Source organism: Geotrypetes seraphini, chromosome 10 (assembly GCF_902459505.1).
Source record: "Geotrypetes seraphini chromosome 10, aGeoSer1.1, whole genome shotgun sequence".
In the NCBI taxonomy this organism is placed as follows: Eukaryota; Metazoa; Chordata; class Amphibia; order Gymnophiona; family Dermophiidae; genus Geotrypetes; species Geotrypetes seraphini.
In genome coordinates, this window is record NC_047093.1 from 98148143 (window position 1) to 98166749 (window position 18607).

Here is an 18607-nt window from a genome sequence, read left to right on the forward strand (position 1 = left end):
CCGTCTCTGCTGCCTTAGAGTCGGGGTTCGTTGCTGCACCCCAATCTGCAGTCTCTGCACTAGACGGCTTGGTTCCTTTCCACCTGACTTCCTCCCTGGGGTTTTCTCAGTTGGTGTGCGATGTTCTAGAACAGGGGTGCCCACACTTTTTAGGCTTGCGAGCTACTTTTAAAATGACCAAGTCAAAATGATCTACCAACAATAAAATTTTAAATAAACACAAAGCACACTGTACGCATAGAAAATGTTAATTATCATTCCTATTCCAGGGTTTTTCAAAGAGGTCAAAGCAGATGACTCTATGCACTATCACCTCAGTAACAACCATACAAAAATAGACAAATATACCCCCCTCCCTTTTTACTAAACCACGATAGCAGTTTTTAGCGCCGGGAGCTGCGCTGCTCTCGACGCTCATAGGCTCCCTGCGCTAAAAACCTCTATTGTGGTTTAGTAAAAGGGGACCTTAGTGTAAAATATAGACAGCAGATATAAATTCAGACACATTTTGATCACTAAATTTAAAATAAAATCATTTTTCCTACCTTGTCTGGTGATTTCATGAGTCTCTGGTTGCACTTTCATCTTCTGACTGTGCATCCAATCTTTCTTCCCTTCTTTTAGCCTGTATGCTTCCTCTCCTCCAGACCTCATTCCCTCCCCCAACTTTTCCTTCCTCTATCCCTGCCCTTTCTTTCTCTCTGCCTCCCTTTCTTTTTTTTCTGTTTCTCTTCTTGCCTTCTGTATCCCTGCCTGCCCTTTTTCTTTCTTTCTCCCTGCCCTCCCCCAAGCCACTGCCATCGCCATTGGGGACCAGGACCCAAACTGCCATCGGGGACCAGGCCACCAATAACAGGCCCGAAAGCCGATGCCGCCCCACGCTCTCCCTGCTTCGGCCGACCAGCATCGCGATCGACCTATTGGGGGAAATGCTGCCGGGTCCTGCCTTCGCGGAAACAGAAAGTAGGCAGGACCCGGCAGCAAGAAGAGGAAATGCTTCACTAACCTGTCTCCCGCCTTAGCCCATAGCGAACGCTTGCTTCAGGGCTCTCAACATGTGCCATGTGCGTGCTGGCTTCCCTTCTCCCCCCCCCCCCGGACATAACTTCCGGTTTCGGAGGGAAGAGAAGAGAAGCCGGCACGCACACGTTAGAGCCTGGAGCATAAGTTCGCTATGGGCTGAAATCTCCAAGCCGGGTTTTTTTTTAATGTTCAGCAGCGGCGGCAGCAGCAGATGACAGCTGGGCGAACCGCCCAGCTAAAAGACCCTAGGGAGAACACAGAGGAAAGCTGATCGGCCCGGTAGATCAGGACGGCAACACAAGTCTAGCGATTGACTCACGTTGCCTTCCTGAGCTACCGGTCGATCGCGATCGACATATTGGGCACCCCTGTTCTAGAAGCTTCTAGGAAAGCTTCCTCTAGGCAGTGTTATTCTCAGATTCTCCACGTGGTGTGTTTCCCAACGCGTTGAGCCTTTGTCTGCCTCTTTGTCCTCAGTGATGGAGTACTTGCTTCATTTGTCTCGATCTGGGCTTAAAACAACTTCTATTAGAGTTCATCTCAGTGCGATAGCTGCCTTTCATTGGCTACTTGATGGGAAATCGCTCTCAGTCCATCCGCTGATTTCTCGCTTCATGAGGGGCCTCTTGAATGTCCATCCTCCTCTCAAGCCTCCCCTGGTGGTTTGGGATCTTAATGTGGTTCTCGCTCAATTGATGAAACCTCCATTTGAACCCCTGGATAGGGCCCATCTGAAGTTCCTTACTTGGAAGGTGATGTTCCTGATTGCTCTCGCATCTGCTCGCAGGGTCATTGAGCTGCAGGCTCTGGTTGTGGACCCGTCTTTTACTGTCTTTCATCATGACAGGGTGGTCCTGCATACTCATCCTAAGTTCTTGCCTAATGTGGTTTTGGATTTCCACCTTAATCAGTCTATTGTCCTTCCGGTGTTTTTTCCTAAGCCCCATTCTCACCCTGGGGAAGTGGCGCTTCACACTCTTGACTGTAAGCGGGCGTTGGCTTTCTACCTTCATCGCACCCAGTCTCATTGGAGGGATCCTCAACTTTTCTTGTCCTTTGATCCTAATCGGGTGGGGCGTCCTGTTTCCAAGTGCACCTTGTCTAACTGGTTAGCTGCTTGTATTTCCTTCTGCTACGCTCAGGCTGGTCTCTCGCTGCACGGTCGGGTCATAGGGCATAAAGTCCGAGCGATGGCGGCGTCTGTTGCTTTCCTCAGGTCCATGCTTATTGAGGAGATCTGCAAGGCCGCCCCTTGGTCTTCAGTTCATACCTTCACCTCTCACCATTGTCTGGATGCTTTTTCCAGACGTGACGGCTAATTTGGTCAGTCGGTCCCTCCTTCTCTTTTTGGTTAGCTTGGAGATCACCCACATGTAGAGAATATGCTGCCTGCTTGTCCTGGGATAAAGCTCAGTTACTTACCGTAACAGGTGTTATCCAGGGACAGCAGGCAGATATTCTCGCAACCCTCCCACCTCCCCGGGTTGGCTTCTTTGCTAGCTATCTGAACTGAAGACCATGAGGAGGGGACGCGCCCTCTAGTAGAGAGGGAAGGCACACGCATGCGTGGTACAGCACTAGCAAACTTTGAGATCTTCAATCAAGCTTGCTTGAAAAGCTGTCCGCGACGGGGCTCTGTGGATGACGTCACCCACATGTAGAGAATATCTGCCTGCTGTCCCTGGATAACACCTGTTACGGTAAGTAACTGTGCTATACTGGGCTATAATCTGTTCAGGAAAGACAGGGTAGGAAGAAAAGGAGAGGGCTTAGCATTATATGTTAAAGATCATATTAAAGCCACACATTGAAGGATCTGCAGGGCGAAGAGGCGGCACTGTGGATCAATTTGGAAAGAGGGAATGGTAAATATATTTACTGGTGTGATATACAGGCCTCCTTCACAGACGGAAGAAGTGGACAGATTTAATAGTACACATTCAGAATACAGTAAAACCTTGGATTGCAAGTAACTTGGTTTTCAAGTGTTTTGCAAGACAAGCAAAACATTTTATTCAATTTTAACTTGATATACAAGCAATGTCTTGCAATACAAGTACATACAGTATACACACATCACAACTGAGCCAATGGTTCATCTCTCTCTTGACACTGTAAGAGTGTAGTGACTGTTCTAAACAAGCAAAGTCTTGCAATATGAGTATATACAGTATATACGCGTCGCATCACCACAGCTGAGCCGATGGTTCTTCTCTCTCTGATGCTGCGGGAGTGTAGTGACTGTTCTAAACGAGCGAGGTCTTGCAATACGAGTACATACAGTATTTTGTATTAAAGTTTTTGGGTTGTGGAACGAATCATTGAGTTTCCATTATTTCCTGTGGGGAAATTTGCTTTGATATACGAGTGCTTTGGATTACAAGCATTGCTTCTGGAACGAATTATGCTCACAAACCAAATTCATTTCAGCAATCTTCCCTCTTTTTTATTCAGTTACTTAATTCAATATTCTCGCCAGAGAACCCTTTGCTCTTCACCTCAATCACTATTAACTCTTCCTTCATTTAACCCCCTTTTACAAAACTGCAAAAGCAGTTTTTAGCGCAACCTCCTGATGATAAGCTTCAGGTGTGGCTTGTTTCTGGCTAAACTGGTGCCTAAAATGTTCCTGGTGTTGCTCTAAACTGGGTCCCCCATGAATGTTTTGAGTTATCCCATAAACATTCCCCCTAGGAATAATATTCCCAGCACTATTGATTCCACCTGCCTCTTGTTCCCCATTCCATAACCTAGGTGAAAACAAATGGGTATTCTGCTGCTCCTTACTGGACCTTCCCTGACTGATTCTGGGCTGAGGTATCTGTAGTGTATTTTCCTTTTGGGTCTGCATTTGCCTTTGCCTTTGCCTAGCACTTGGCACAGGCGTTTTCCTACTACCCTTCATAGTCATAGGGTCCTCAGGATGGGCTCTAAAGTGACGGGCTGGGTCAAGAACTGATTGAGTGGAAGACAACAGGAGGTAATGATTAATGGAGATCGCACAGAGGAAAGATGTTACCAGTGGTGTGCCTCAAGGTTCTGTTCTTTTTAACATTTTTTATAAGCGATACTGCTGAAGGGCTGTCAGGTAAGATTTGCCTCTTTGCGGATGATACCAAAATCTGCAATAGAATAGACACCCAGAATGGCGTGAATAACATGTAGAAAGACCTGGTGAAGCTTGAAGAATGGTCTGAAATTTGGCAGCTATAATTTAATGCTAAGCAAGTTCATGCATTTGGGCTGCAAAACCACAAAGGAACAGTATAGTTTAGGGAATGAAGAACTTATGTGCAGGACAGAAGAGTGGAGCTTTGTTGTGATTGGCCACCTTAAAATTATCACATACAATCAGGTTGAAAAGATGACGGCGAAAGCTAGAAGGATGCTAGGTTGCATAGGGAGAAGTATGGCCAGTAGGAAAAACGGAGGCATTGATGACCTTGTATAAGACTCTGGTGAGACCTAATTTAGAATATTGTGTACAATTCTGAAGAGCGCACCTTCAAAAAGGTATAAAAAGGATATAGTTGGTCCAGAAGGAAGGATATTAAAATGGTGCGTGGTCTTTGTCATAAGGCATATGGGGATAGACTTAAAGATCTATCTGTATACTTTGGAGGAAAGGCGGGAGTGTTACTGCACCGACCCTTTGGAATTCACTACCTACTGAAAACTTTCTAGAAAAATTTAAAGGTAAACTTAAAACATTTCTTTTTAAAGATGCCTTTAATCTTTAATTCGCTCTTGTCTTGCTGCTTGCTTTGACTTTCAGATGAGACCCCCCCTGTTGTATTTTTCCTTTCTAGAAACACTTTACTATTTTAAGATGAATTTCCTACCTCCAACCCTTTTGTTCCAGTCAGTCCTGTTAGTCTTTTGTATGTTGCCCTTTTCTCTTTTTTTAAACGATTTCCTTGTATAAATTATTTTAGAATGTCAAACCGCCTAGAAGTACGATAGGCGATATATCAAATTTTTAATAAACTTGAGATATGATAGAGACGTTTAAATACCTACATGATGTAAATGTGCATGAGTCGAGTATTTCACTTGAAAGAAAGCTCTGAACTGAGGACATAGGATGAAGTTAAGAGGTGATAGGCTCAGGAGTAGTCTAAGGAAATACTTTTTTACAGAAAGGATGGTAGATGCTTGGAAAAGTCTCCTGGTAGAGGTGGTGGAGGCAGAGACTGTGTCTGAATTTAAGAAGGCATGGGATAGGCACATGGGATCTCTTAGTTACTGTATGTTTAAATATATTTATTGTCAAAGTGCACGCAAACATATCGGAGTATAAAATTTTTCTTTGGTATTCCCCCCCCCCCCCCCCCTTATCTCCTAGCACAGAACCAGTTTGTGAGCATGCTAAGCTGCAAACAAGCAAAGTTACAAATTCAAGAGTCAACTCTGAGCGTGAGGAATGAGATCCATCCAGAAGTGTTCCCAAATCAGACAAAAGCAATGGCCTGGACCAGTGGCAAGATCCGTAAATTGCCTACGTTCCAAAGAGGCATGAATTATCATCAACAATCTCCATTGACTATAAGTCGGTGGCTCGTTAGACAACCAATGTGACAAGATGACCTTTTTGCCTAGTAGCATCACTCGAGCCACATAAACAGTTGATCCTTTAGACTTAGGTGACGCTATCTGGTAAAATCCAAAAAGTGCCCCATATACATGAGGTGTACTGGTCCAAACGTTTCCAAAACTGAGTGATATGCAGGCAGGACCAGAACATGTGACCCAGTGTAGCATGATCCTGAGCACATTTAGGACAATTATGAACTAGCATAATGCCCATCCGGTAGGCTTGCATGGGTAGAATATAAAGACAGAGAATAAACTTAAGTTTCAGTTCCCAGTGCAGTATGTTGTAGGACAACTTCCTCAAATTTTTCAGCACCTGCCGCACTTGTTAAGCAGTAAGAGTACATTGGTGATCCTCCGCCCAGGTTGCCGCTAAGATATCAAATTGGTGCCCGGTTGACAGTCTCGTAATCCCACATGGTGAAATCTCAATGGAATCAGTTGTTGAGCAGAAAGACTAAACATTTCTGATAATGTCTCTTGGCAGTCCTCCGTTAAATGGCAAGCAGGCAGGGAGTGAACATAATGGCGAATTTGAAAATAGGCAAACATATCCATCTCAGGTAAGCCAAATGTGCGTTGTAGAGAAGCAAAGGAGGCAAAACTCCCCTTCTCCGAATACAATTGGAAGATGTAATGTAATCCTAGGGTTGCCCACCTCTGAAAAGATAAACTCTGTAACCCTAGTAGAAAATCGGCAGATATGGAGTAGCCATAGGTGACAAATGTAAACATCCACAAACCCATCACCACGTCCATCTCGCAGGGGCAAATATAGGGTAATGTGCCACCACAGAACGGAGAGCCAGGGTCGATGTATGTAACAAGTAGCTAATATGATATGGAGATAACAGTGACAATTCCATCGGAATAGCAGAAAAATAGGATGTACCTCTAAACCCGTCAATGTATCTCATCTGGCATGCCATCGCATACCAGCGAATGTTCAGCAGCTCATAACCTCCCAGCGTGGTCTCTTGCTCCCCCCCCCCATACAGTTGTAGCACTCTGGTGAGTTGGACATGGTGGGTATGTGATAACAAAAGTGGTAAAACCTGAAATCTGTGTAACCATTTTGGAAAAAGCACCATATTATGCAATGCCACCCGTCCCACCACCGATAATGGAAAAGTGATCCAAAGTTTGACCAGCTGCAGTGTCTCCTCTAATAACAGGGAAACATTGCAGGGATACATAGTAGACATATCCCTCGGTAACCACACGCCCAAATATTTTATTGCCGTTGGGGCCCATGAAAAGGGGAATCCATCTTCCCATGTGTCTTATAATGTAACCGGAATAGCTAAGGCCTTGGATTTGGAATAGTTCAACACAAATCCCAAATAGAAAATAAATTTTTCAAGGGATTGCATAAGATTTGTAAGGGAAGAACGTGGCCGAATCAAAGTAAAAATTAAATCGTTGGCAAATGCCAATACCTTTACCGTCTGTGCTGCAAAAGCCATCCCTGCTACAGCAAAAAAGGCTCTAAATACAACAGAACAAGGAGGAGGGGATAGTGGACATCCCTGTCTAGTGCCCCGTCCTATCAGAAAGTTATCCTTTTTTAGTGTCATTGACTAATAAACGCGCCACTGGGGACTTATACAAAGTCTGTAACTCCTGCGCATACCAACCCGCCACCCCTAAATAGCCCAGCACCCCAAACAGATTTGTCCAGTCCACGTGATCAAAAGCTCGTGCTGCATCTAAACTGACTAATAGCATTGGAATGTTCTGAGCATGTGCATGAGCCATTGCTAATATCACCTTACGGATGTTTGCACCGGCTGCTACCACGCACAAAACCGACCTGTTCTGGTCCTATTAATTGAGGGAGAAGGTGAAAAAGACGGTCAGCTAATATCTTGGCCAGGATTTTGATGTCAATATTAAGTAGCGAGATAGGGCAGTATGAATCAGGAGAAGTCTCCTCTTTACCAAGTTTCAAAATCAGTGTGATCAAAGCCTCATTTGCTCCAGTGGGAAATCTCCCCCTATCTATAATATGAACATAGTAATCGCGCAAGGGCGTACTAATCTGAGAGGACAGCAACTTTTTGAACTCGGCTGTAAAGCCATCTGGACCTGAAGCAGAATAATTCTGCTGGTTCTGAATCACCCTCTGCAATTCTTTAATAGTAATGGGGCATTCAGGGATTCAATTTCTAAATCTGTTAATTTGGGCATACCCGAGTCTTCCAGGTAGTCCCTAACCAGAGGTCCAGCTCCCAATTCCTGCCTCATATAGAAGTCCTTAAAATAATTCAGAAAAAGGTCTGCAATCTGATCTGTTTATGATGTAGCCTCCCCATGCCATCTTTGAGGCCCAATACAGACCACTGTCCTCTTGCCCTTTTCGTTAGGTATGCTAACAATTTCCCCAAGCGATTCCCAAACCTGTGATATTTTAAATTTTTGATAGAACAGCATTTTCATCGTACGTTCATGTATGTGAGAGTTAAGAGCTGTCTCTATAAAAAGCAAAGTTTCCTTTGCAGTAGAGGATGGATGCATAGCATAATTACATTTGGCAGCTGCCAAGTCACGCTCCAAATGGAGAATTCCCCTAGATAGCCATCAATTTCTAGCTATAACATAGGCAATACAGTCCCCCCTGAGAACTACTTTAGCTGTACTCCAAAACAACTCCGGTGTCTGTACATGTTGGCCATTAAACTCCAGGAAGTCAGTCCACTTTTGTAACAGAAAATCTCTAAAATGTTCATTGTAGAAAAAGTAGCTTGGAAAACGCCAACAGGCTGGGCCCCTTAAACCAAATCCTGCATTCACATCCACCCAAATCAAAGAATGATCCAATATGACCGAGGATCCTATAGTCACCGAGTCTATTTAAAAAGGTTTGTCTATTGGTAAGGATATAATCAATTTTGGAATGTGTGCCATGGGCTCCGGATCTTTGGGTATAATCCCTCTCGTTGGCGTGAAGCAGATGCCACGGGTCTACCAGATTCAAGGCGGCACAAAGATAGGGTAGTCCACGCGTCCCTGTCCCTGATGGCAAAATACCTGGATTAGATTGGTCACGGCTGGGATCAAGGATCTGATTGTAGTCATCCGCAAAGAACAGGGTCCGCCATGCTCTCCAGCATCAGAGCCTGAATATGTTCAAAAAAGGAATGGTCATACACGTTAGGTGCATAAATATTCAAGAGATGGAATGAATAGGTTCCCACTGAGATATGGAGCAGCAAAAAGCGGCTCTGTGGATCCCTTTCTACTACACGAGCTGTGGTAGGAACTTTTTAATTAAGACTGCTATTCTGCCCCTTTTTGTGGGGCAGAGGCCGCGTACACCCCTCCCACCCAAGATCTTCCTAGTTTGGAGTGCTCTCTCTGTCAGTCGAGTTTCTTGGAGGCATAAAATGTCAGCTTTGTGGCGTTTCAACTGATTTTAATATTTTGGCCCTCTTGATGGGGGATGCGATACCTGACACATTCCAGGACATTATTCTTAATGAGTTAGCTAATGACATTAATGGCAATGGATGCATATCATGTGGTGCTTTCCCCTATAACATCCTCTGGAAGAATTTCCAGATTTCTACCACTCTCTGGGTGAAGAAGAACTTCCTTATGTTTGTACTGAATCTATCACCTTTTAACTTTAGAGATTGCCCTCATGTTCTCTCCACCTTGGAGAGGGTGAACAATCTCTCTTTCTCTACTAAGTCTATTCCCTTTATTATCTTGAATGTTTCAATCATGTCCCCTCTGTCTCCTCTTTTCAAGGGAGAAGAGGCCCAGTTTCTCTAGCCTCTCATTGTACGGCAACTCTTCCAGTCCCTTAACCATTTTTCTTGCTCTTCTCTGGACCCTTTTGAGTAGTACTATGTCCTTTTTCATGTATAGTGACCAGTATTGGACACAGTATTCCAGGTGGGGGCACACCATGGCCCGATACAGCGGAATGATAACGTTCTCTAATCTGTTTGTGATCCCCTTCTTAATCATTCCTAGCATTCTGTTCGCTCTTTTCGCCGCCACTGCACATTGCGCAGACGGCTTAATTGACTTGTCTACAAGTACTCCCAAGTCTTTTTCCTGGGGGCTCTCTCCAAATACCACACCGGACATCCTGTATTCGTGCATATGATTTTTGTTACCGACATGCATCACCTTGCACTTATCCACGTTGAACCTCATTTGCCATTTCGTGGCCCATTCCTCGAGTGTGTTTATCTTGTTGTAGGTTTTCGCAATCCTTCTGTGTCCTCACTATGAATAACGTTGTATCGTCCGCAAATTTAATCACCTCGCTTGTCGTACCAATTTCCAGATCGTTTATAAATATGTTGAAGGGCCCGAGCAATGAACCCTGAGGCACTCCACTCATGACGCTTTTCCAGTCCGAGCATTATAAATTTACCCCAACTCTGTTTCCTATCCACCAAACAGTTTTCAATCCACGTGAGTATATCAGCCTCGACTTGCAATTTTTCGAAGTAGATGTTCATGTGGGACCTTGCCAAACGCCTTCTGCCTGTTTACTCCCTCGAAGAAGTGCAGTAAGTTTGTCAAGCAAGATCTTCCTTTGCTGAAGCCGTGCTGGCTGGTCCTCATCAGATTGTGCCCATTAAGGTGATCAGTGATGCATTCCTTTATCAGCACCTCTACCATCTTTCCCGGTACCGAAGTCAGACTCGCTGGTTTGTAGTTTCCAGGATATTTTTTGTCTGTGGCAAGGTTCTCTGGAAGAACTCATATCATTCAGAGATTACATCAATTCATGTCATCCTTCACTGAGGTTTGAGATGGAATATCATCAAACCAAGATTGCTTTTTTGGATGTTAGCATGGAGATAGTGGAAGGTCTTGTGCACACCACTATACACGTGAAGGAAACTGACCGCAATTCCCTATTACAGTTCAGCAGAATGCACCCATATGCCATGAAGACGAGCATTCCATTTGCTCAGTTTCTACGCTATAGACGCATCTGTAGTACCAATTCAGAATTTTGCAATCTGTCTGCAGGAGAAGTTTGACCAGAGGGGTTACCCTACGCCTGTTGTATCGAGAGCTGTTAAAAGGGCTTTTTATAATCGCTGGGAATTCCTACTTGAATATCGTGACGTTCAATCTCAACAGGATATGGTTCCATTTGTATCCATGTTTAATCAGATGTCTAGAACTTCACAGCAGGTGATCCGTAGGCATTTAAATATTCTACGGATACACTCGAGCTTTCAACATCTACGGATTTTATTTTCCTATGGGTGTAACAGGAATCTCTGTGATATTTTGAGCCCAAATGTGCTCAGACCAGTAATGTCTGAACAAGGTACAGTGGTAGAACCGGGTCATCGAAGTTGTGGTCGATGCTCTTTGTGTCCTCAGATGATAGAGTCTGGGGAGTTTGTTCACCCCGGGACAGGTCAGTGCTACCACATGTCTGAAGGGGTGATTTATACATCATCATGTGCCCCTGCCCCAAGCTATATGTGGGACATACATATTGTTGGTTTAAAACTCGATTAATAGAGCATAGATCCTGCCTAAATACCTGACGTTTGGAGGAGCCTTTGGTGGTGCACTGTCTGGTGGCTCACCATGAGTTTGGTGCATTGCAGTGCACTATGATTGAACAATGTTCCCTATCCAGTTCATCATGGGGATTGAAGGCGTCAGTTAAGACAGAAGGAACAGCGTTGGATTTACACATTGCAGTCGGTTCACCCTGATGGATTAAATGCCCAGTTTGAATGGGCGGTGTTTTTTGGCTCATGATGCATTCTGATTGGTGAATGGTAATAGGGGGCAGAGTCCTGGAAGAGTTTATCAGCCCTTGACTGCGGCGTTTCTTCGCGCCAGAAGTAATTTAAAAGTGGAATGGGAGCGTAATGTGCACAGAGGGTCCTGACTTATTGTCTGTGATGCAGTGGAATCTGTATCCCTGACGCAGCGAAGTGAAACGGAGATTTCCCCATCGGGTCAACTAGCTGCTGGGTCCAGGTGTGAGAGCAGTGATTGCAGACACTTTGGAGAGAACCTGGACGCCATTGGCAGCTAAGGTTTTCTTGTTTTGTTCTGTTCTGTTCATTATGCAATACTAGTGACTAGTGCTGAATTGCTTATTTACCAACAGTATCACTGTTTGGATTTTTTTCCTGGCATGCTGAGCGATACGGTGGCACTCTATGGGCTGATATAGTGCCTTTTTTCACCTTTTGTTGTAGGTCACATGTGCAAGTGGTTTTCTTACTGAAGTGGAGTTTTTTGCCATATGAAGCAGAACTGAGGCTTTTTCTCCACTTCTTTTTCTTTTCTTTTCTTTTTTTTTTGTCTTTTCCACTTGTTTGAGTGACTGCTATATATGGTGTGTTGTGGTGAGGCCTTTCAGCGGTGTAGAATCCCCTGTCAGTTCCATATATGGTACTGATTAGAGTAGTGTATGAGTTTACAGACCCTTTTCCTTAAGTGAGTGTGTAGTTGGACAAATTTTTTTCCCATGTCATTTTCTACCTATAGGGGTTTCTTGCTGGGGCCCTTAAGACCCCCAGTTCAAGGCTTTACCCCAGATTTTGTGAGCCTTATGTAGAAGGCTTAGTTGAACTGCTGAGGGTCCTCCAACATCTTGTGTTCAGCACAAAGTATGTAGTAGCGTAGGGGTTTTCCTCTCAGCAGGCACCCCTACCAGACAAGGCTACAGACCTGGACCAGGATGTTCAGTTTTCCAGAGACTGGGAGGATGGTATGTTGCGACTCACAAAGGAAGATTAGATTAGGATGGAAACTCCGATTCCATGCCATTTTCCCATGATGAAATTTCTTTGGCAGAGTCTGGTTCTCTACATGAGCACAGCAGTCAAAAAGCAGTAGTGGCCCTGGACCAGGGGGAAGTCTCCAGAGTGCGCTGACTGTTTGAAGCCTTTGCACTCTTGGGCATTATAACTATCTTGCTGTGAGACGTGAAGCTGGAAGTTCCTCCAGCCTCCTTGTCTCACTGCTCAGTTATGATCGGCTTAGTTATTTCGAGCGCATGCTTTCTCTCACATCTGGGCATCACAGAGCTGGTCATGGACCACTGGGAGTCGCCAGAGGGGTCCCTTCTAGTGGCTATGACTAGGCTTTAACCTATGACTCTGGATTTCAAGCAGCTGTATAGCTGAAAGTGGATTGACTGCTGGCATAGGTCCCAAACAAATATCCTTGCCTAGTGAAGGAGCTGTGATGTTAAAGGGTTGTCCAGTGTCTGTCCTCAAGAGTTGTAATCCAGTTGGGTTTTCAGAATTTACTCAACAAATTTGCATGAGATCTATTTGCTTGCACTGTTTCCAATGTATGCAAATAGATTTCATGCATATTCATTTTGGGAAATATTAAAAACCCTGAGACAATTTGAAGCTTTGGCAAAGTGATGCAGAGGTCCTTTCAGGAGTCACAGCAGAGGTTTAGCAGGGGCAGGAGATGACATGTTTCTGGCTCTTAACCCTTCTCCAGCCTCCAAGAAAGCACAGTGATGCCAGGATAGGGGCCAAGCCCCCCCAAGACCATGATATACGGACCTTGTTCATTTCCAGAGGGACGAAGGCCTCAAAATGACAGTCCAAGTGGATCTGGTTCAGGGACCGTTCCCTATAGAGAATCTGAAACTCTTTGGGCTTACGGCATGACTCTAGTGGACTGCCCTGATGGGTAAGGGTTACTCAGATAAGCTAAGAAGCAATCAACGGTGGCAGCCTATGCTAAGGCCTTGGAAGTCCTTTGAGCACTGATGTGCTGTGGATGATTTTGAGTCCTTTGAGCTCCAATTTCAGTAGTCCTGGACTTCTTGCAAGAGGGTCTTCAGAAGGAGTTGGTTGATTGGATCTCTGAAAGTACAGATAGCAGGCCTTTCTCTCCGATCTTGAGGGGAAGAGGCTCTCTGACCTCTTAACAGACATCGCCTGGTTCATTAAAGGGGCTCTTCAGTTGCACCCTCTGATGAATCTCTCGTTTCCTTCCTGTTATTGCAAGGCCTCAGAGCTCTGTATGATGAGCCCTTATGAGAGCCCTTTATCTTATGGTCAAGATGGTGTTTCTAGTGGCGATTTTAAATCAGTGAGACAAGTTTCTAAATTACAAGCTCTGTCCTGTAGGGAGCTGTTCTTAAATTACAGAAACAGGGCCCTCTTTGCGCACTGTTCCGACCTTACCAGATGTATTTTCTGCCTTCCTCATCAATCAGGAAGTTTGTTTGACTGTTACCTGGGAAGGATACAGTATTCAAAGATGATTGACAGCATTCTGCAAGTGACTTGCAGGTTCAGATGCATAACCCTATAGTTCAGGTCTATTAGATAAATCTACAAGGAAGAAGATTAAGGAGGTAAGAACTTAATCTTTCTTTAGCAGCCTATTGTAGAATTTTAAATAAATTATGGTGGCTTCAGGGTGTGGCTGCATAACACCCCCCCCCCCAATAAATAAGTGAAGGCATGCATTTCTCAAATGCAAACCACTTTAGTCCCATCAGACCAATAGATTTTAAACTATAAAGGTAAGACATAAGGTTTCCTTTCGTTTTCAGTAACAAAAAAATAAAGGTTTACAAGGTATACACAGGAAATGTCAGTTTTTTGACGGCTTTGGTGCAGTCTTGATCAGTCTCCTGAATGGTAAAAATAATAATCTAAAATTAGATTTTTCATGATATAGCATCCTTATGATCCATCCAGTTTATTTTTCTGGTTTCTAGGCAATCATATCTGCACAAAGAAGAGGAGAGGACGTAGAGACATCAAAAAAATGTAGGTAAAACATTTTAGTTAATCTGTGACAGGGCAGCTATTCTCATTATGCAGGCAGTATTGGTGAGTGTTGTACCTCAATTTCATGAGCAAAGAAATGACTTGAAGCTTTGTGAGAGCACTTGTACAGGTTTTACAAATAGCTTAGTTTATTTTGCCTCACTACATAGGAATAAAGGATTCTTACGAGTTAATCATAATTTCTTTCCACTGGATTACTTCAATCTGCATTTATGACCTTTTATTTCTGTCATACTATGCCTCACTACCAAATACTTCTGAAGCAGAACTTTATACCAAGGACTGTGGCTACTTCCAATTTGTGGCCTTTGCCTGTAATTTTGTAGCATAGATTTTGTTTTTGAACCCCTTGGCATATGAATGCTCTTCAGCTCTTATGGCAGGCTGGTAACCATGTTTTACCTGAATTTATAGGTTTCCAAGCTTCCCAATGGCTGACCCAGTAATATCTAAATATATCATAACATGTCCTGCCTTGTTTTATTAAACTATGTGTAGTTTTTGGCTTTATATACTCTTTACGCTTTAATCCACCTAATCCCAATAGGTCCAAAGTATCTTTTACAACAAGGTCTACAGAAAATTGTTAAAGTGCATAAAATTCCTTTCAGCTAAATAATAAACGCTAGTCAAAAACATACAAAACATGCTTTGAAAAGATTTACGGTAACAAATTCTTACTGCTTGAAAAGGACAAAAACCCTTCCATAACAGAATTAGAAATAAATGTAACCAAATACCCAAAACTTAAAATCCTTGGAGTAATGATAGACAGATGCTGCATAATGCAGACCCAAATCAACAAAACTACCCAAAAAGCATTCTTCACCATGCGCAACCTTTGAAAAATAAGAAAATTCTTCAATAAAGAACAATACAGGATCATAATCCAATCCCTTGTACTAGGACTAGTAGATTACTGCAACATCCTCTACCAACCATGTCCTACAAACTTAATTAAACAACTACAGTCCGTTCAGAACACAGCTCTCAGACTGATCTATTCTCTTGGAAAATTTGACCACATCACCAATGCCTACCTAGACTCACCCTGGCTGCTGATACGAGCCAGAATCCAATTCAAATTATACTGTCTATTATACAAAGTAACAAACGGAACTGCACCTACCTACCTAAACAATCGCATAAATCGAAACCTTTCACCCAGAATAAGGAGAACCCAGAACCCATTCTCCTACCCACCACTCAAAGGTACTCAACGCAAGAAAATGTATGACAGCCTCCTAGCGACAAAAGCAGCGAAAATTGACCCCGCCATCTCCAATCTGTTGACCACAACTGACTTTAAAGCATTGCGAAAAGAGATAAAAACACTACTATTCAAAAAACATATTCAGTTAACTTACCCTCCCCCTCCTCCCATCCCCTCTGCAAATATCCCGCGAACTACCCATCCCTCTGGTAACCCCTCTCTATGTCACAAAATATAATCTGAAACCTCACTATGTAACTTGAAACTCAGCTATCTACCAATGTAATGTATCCTCCTGGAAATATCCAGCTATCTTCCAATGTAATATAATTTCCTGGAAATGTCCAGCTATCTTCCAATTGTAACTTCCTGGAAATGTCCAGCTATCTTCCAATGTAATCCACTTAGAACCGCAAGGCACAGGTAGAATAGAAGTCACTAATGTAATGTATTGTAAATCTGTGGGCTGTTCAGACTTCACTATCTCAAAAAGCAAAGAACCATCCCAGTATGTGTTTATAAATGTACTTTCTGCTGAAGGAAAAATTAAGAGTGAAGGAGTGGCCTAGTGGCTAGAGTAGCTGCCTCAGCACCCTTTATATACCTTTATAAACACATACTGGGATGGTTCTTTGCTTTTTGAGATAGTAAAGTCTGAACAGCCTACAACCCTCTTTCTTTACATAGGCATTTTAAACAATTTCATAAAAATGTATTCTTTTGCAATAGGTGTGTCATTCTGGACAAGTGGGTAATCTCACCATGGCCACGTGCCCTGCATAAAGAATCCACTCTGAATTTTTTCTGTATCCCTCCTACTTCACAGAGAGCTCTAACGCCACCTACAGTTATTACCAAAGGGCTTCCTGATTCCAGGATTCAGCTCTGTCTGTGTGGAGAAAAAGCAGACTGCGGTCTGCAGCTGATAGACCAATCCCTTGTGGTACCTGTTAGCCAGCCTGCAGAAGTGTTTTTGGAGCTTGGGGCTATCCACGGTTAGAAAGACTCACCTGCTTGGCAGGGGTTTGAGCACAAGCTGTCAGGCTTTATGGTGTCTCGCAAGGAGCCAGCTTCATTTTCATCTCCCCCCCCCCCCCCTTCCTGGTGTTGTGCATCTGTCGGTCTGCGGAGCTGGGGGCTTAGTCAGACACCATGTCCATCTGGCAGCTCGAAGGCCCGTGTTGAAGGAACCTTCTTCATGAGGCAGTGATTTCTTTTCCCTTTCCAGCTACTATTGAGGGGTGAGGCAGGCTGCAGCACATTGCCAGCACAGGTCACGAGTAAGGCTGTTACATTTCACATTATGTATTGGGGTGGGGGAGAAGATCTGAAATTAAAAAATGTGATGGTTTTTGATTGTTCCCCCAGCCGTAAAATCCTAATTTTGCCAGTTTTTGTTTGTTTTACCATTTATTTAGCATTTTTTTGGCTCCAAGTCCTGCTGGTGGCCATCTTGGATTTTAGCAAGCTTTTGTTTCAAAAGTCTCTTGCAGCTTAAAATCTACTTGTTTTGCCCCAATACTGGTGGGGATGGAGTCCTTAGGCTCTTTTACTCCTAATGCTTGCCAGGATTGTGCAACAGAGGAGTGTCCTTGTGCCACTCCTCATGAGGAGAGGCGTGAGCGTTCTTGAGCTGCAGAAAGGGGGGCTAGCCATGTGGTTTGGGCTATTTTCTTTTCTAGACCATGAAACAGCGGCTGTTGTGTGTGGAAGCTGCAGAGCCCAAGAAATGCAAGTTAGTCGTCTTCTGGTGACTCCATGCTGCCTGCTACTGCCTTTTCCCCTGAATTTGTTGATTTGATATGAAAAGCCTTTCAGGAAAGCTGTCCTACCAGAGCTAAGGCTGGCAGAGCTTCAAGCACTACACGTAGGGGCAATATAACCTAGGGTGAATTGCTTGACCTTTCTGACAGGGATATGGATGATATGTCTATCACTGTTCCCTTGTTGTCTCAAGACACCCTTTCCCTGTTGGGGGATGCAGTCTGGTGCTTTGTATCCCATGTTGACTCTTGATCTTCGGGATGATCCCACTGTTCTGTGCTTATTTAAGCCTTCAGCTCTGCCGGATCTCATTTAAGTCCCTGCAAGAGTTAGATGTGCCCTCCCAGCTGGTTCCTTCTATTACTGCCTCCCTTATGAGTGGAGTGAGGGTTCAATCTTCTTTTCCCTGGCATCCTGACATTAATGTCTTAGTCACGGAGTAGTGGGATTCTCCAGAGGGGTCTCTCAAGGTACGAAAGCCATGTCTCGGTTGTATCCTATAGTGCAAGAGTGCCATCAGCTATTTACTCAACCTAAAATGAATTCCTTGGTTATACAAGTCACTAAGCATACCTTTCTTCTGAGTGAGGGTAATGTAGTGCTAAAGGATATGCAGGATAACCAAGTGGATGTAGTTCTTAAGAGACTTTTTGAGGCGTTGACTCTGGGAACTAAGGTGGCCTCGGTGGCGTCCTTTGTGACTCGTGCCTGTCTTTCCAGACTGTGGACTCTAGAATGCGAGGGCGAGGAGACTGTGCCTCAGTTTCTCTTGTCTGGTGTGGATTATGTGGCAGATGTTCTCTGACCTTATTCGTGTCATGAGTAAAGCTTTGGCTTATTCAGTTTCTGCCCGCTGAATGCTCTGGATCAGACAATCGGCTACCTCCAAAAACTACTCTCAGCATTCTCTCTTTTAAGGGGCAGTTGTTTGGGAAAGGGTCTGGATAATCTTATGACATGTGTGGTAGATCGTTGATCTAAGACCTTGCCTGATAGCAGACCCAGAACCTCTAGAGGCTCAGGGCACTCTAATTTTCGTTGCTCCAGGCGGTCTCGGCAGTATGCTGGTTCCTCATCCCAGAGTAAGAGGTTTTCCAGATCTTGATGCAACCAGATATCAGCACTTTCTGCTGCATCCTCTACCAAGAAGTTGCAATGATGCAAGGTTGGGGGCGGTCCCTTTCAAGATAGGGGGCCAGCTCTTGGACTTTCTGCAGGCCTGGGTTCAGATTATGTTTGG

General features: G+C 44.1%; 1 protein-coding gene across 1 annotated transcript in view; it reads left to right on the forward strand.

Moving 5' to 3' along the window:
• The window catches only part of EDF1 (endothelial differentiation related factor 1), an 88546-nt gene that overhangs the window by 10848 nt on the left and 59091 nt on the right, over positions 1-18607 (forward strand). Inside the window, exon 2 of the mRNA XM_033961300.1 lies at positions 14318-14369. Within this exon, the coding sequence (XP_033817191.1) occupies positions 14318-14369 (52 nt within the window). The remainder of the gene's footprint in view (positions 1-14317; positions 14370-18607) is intronic.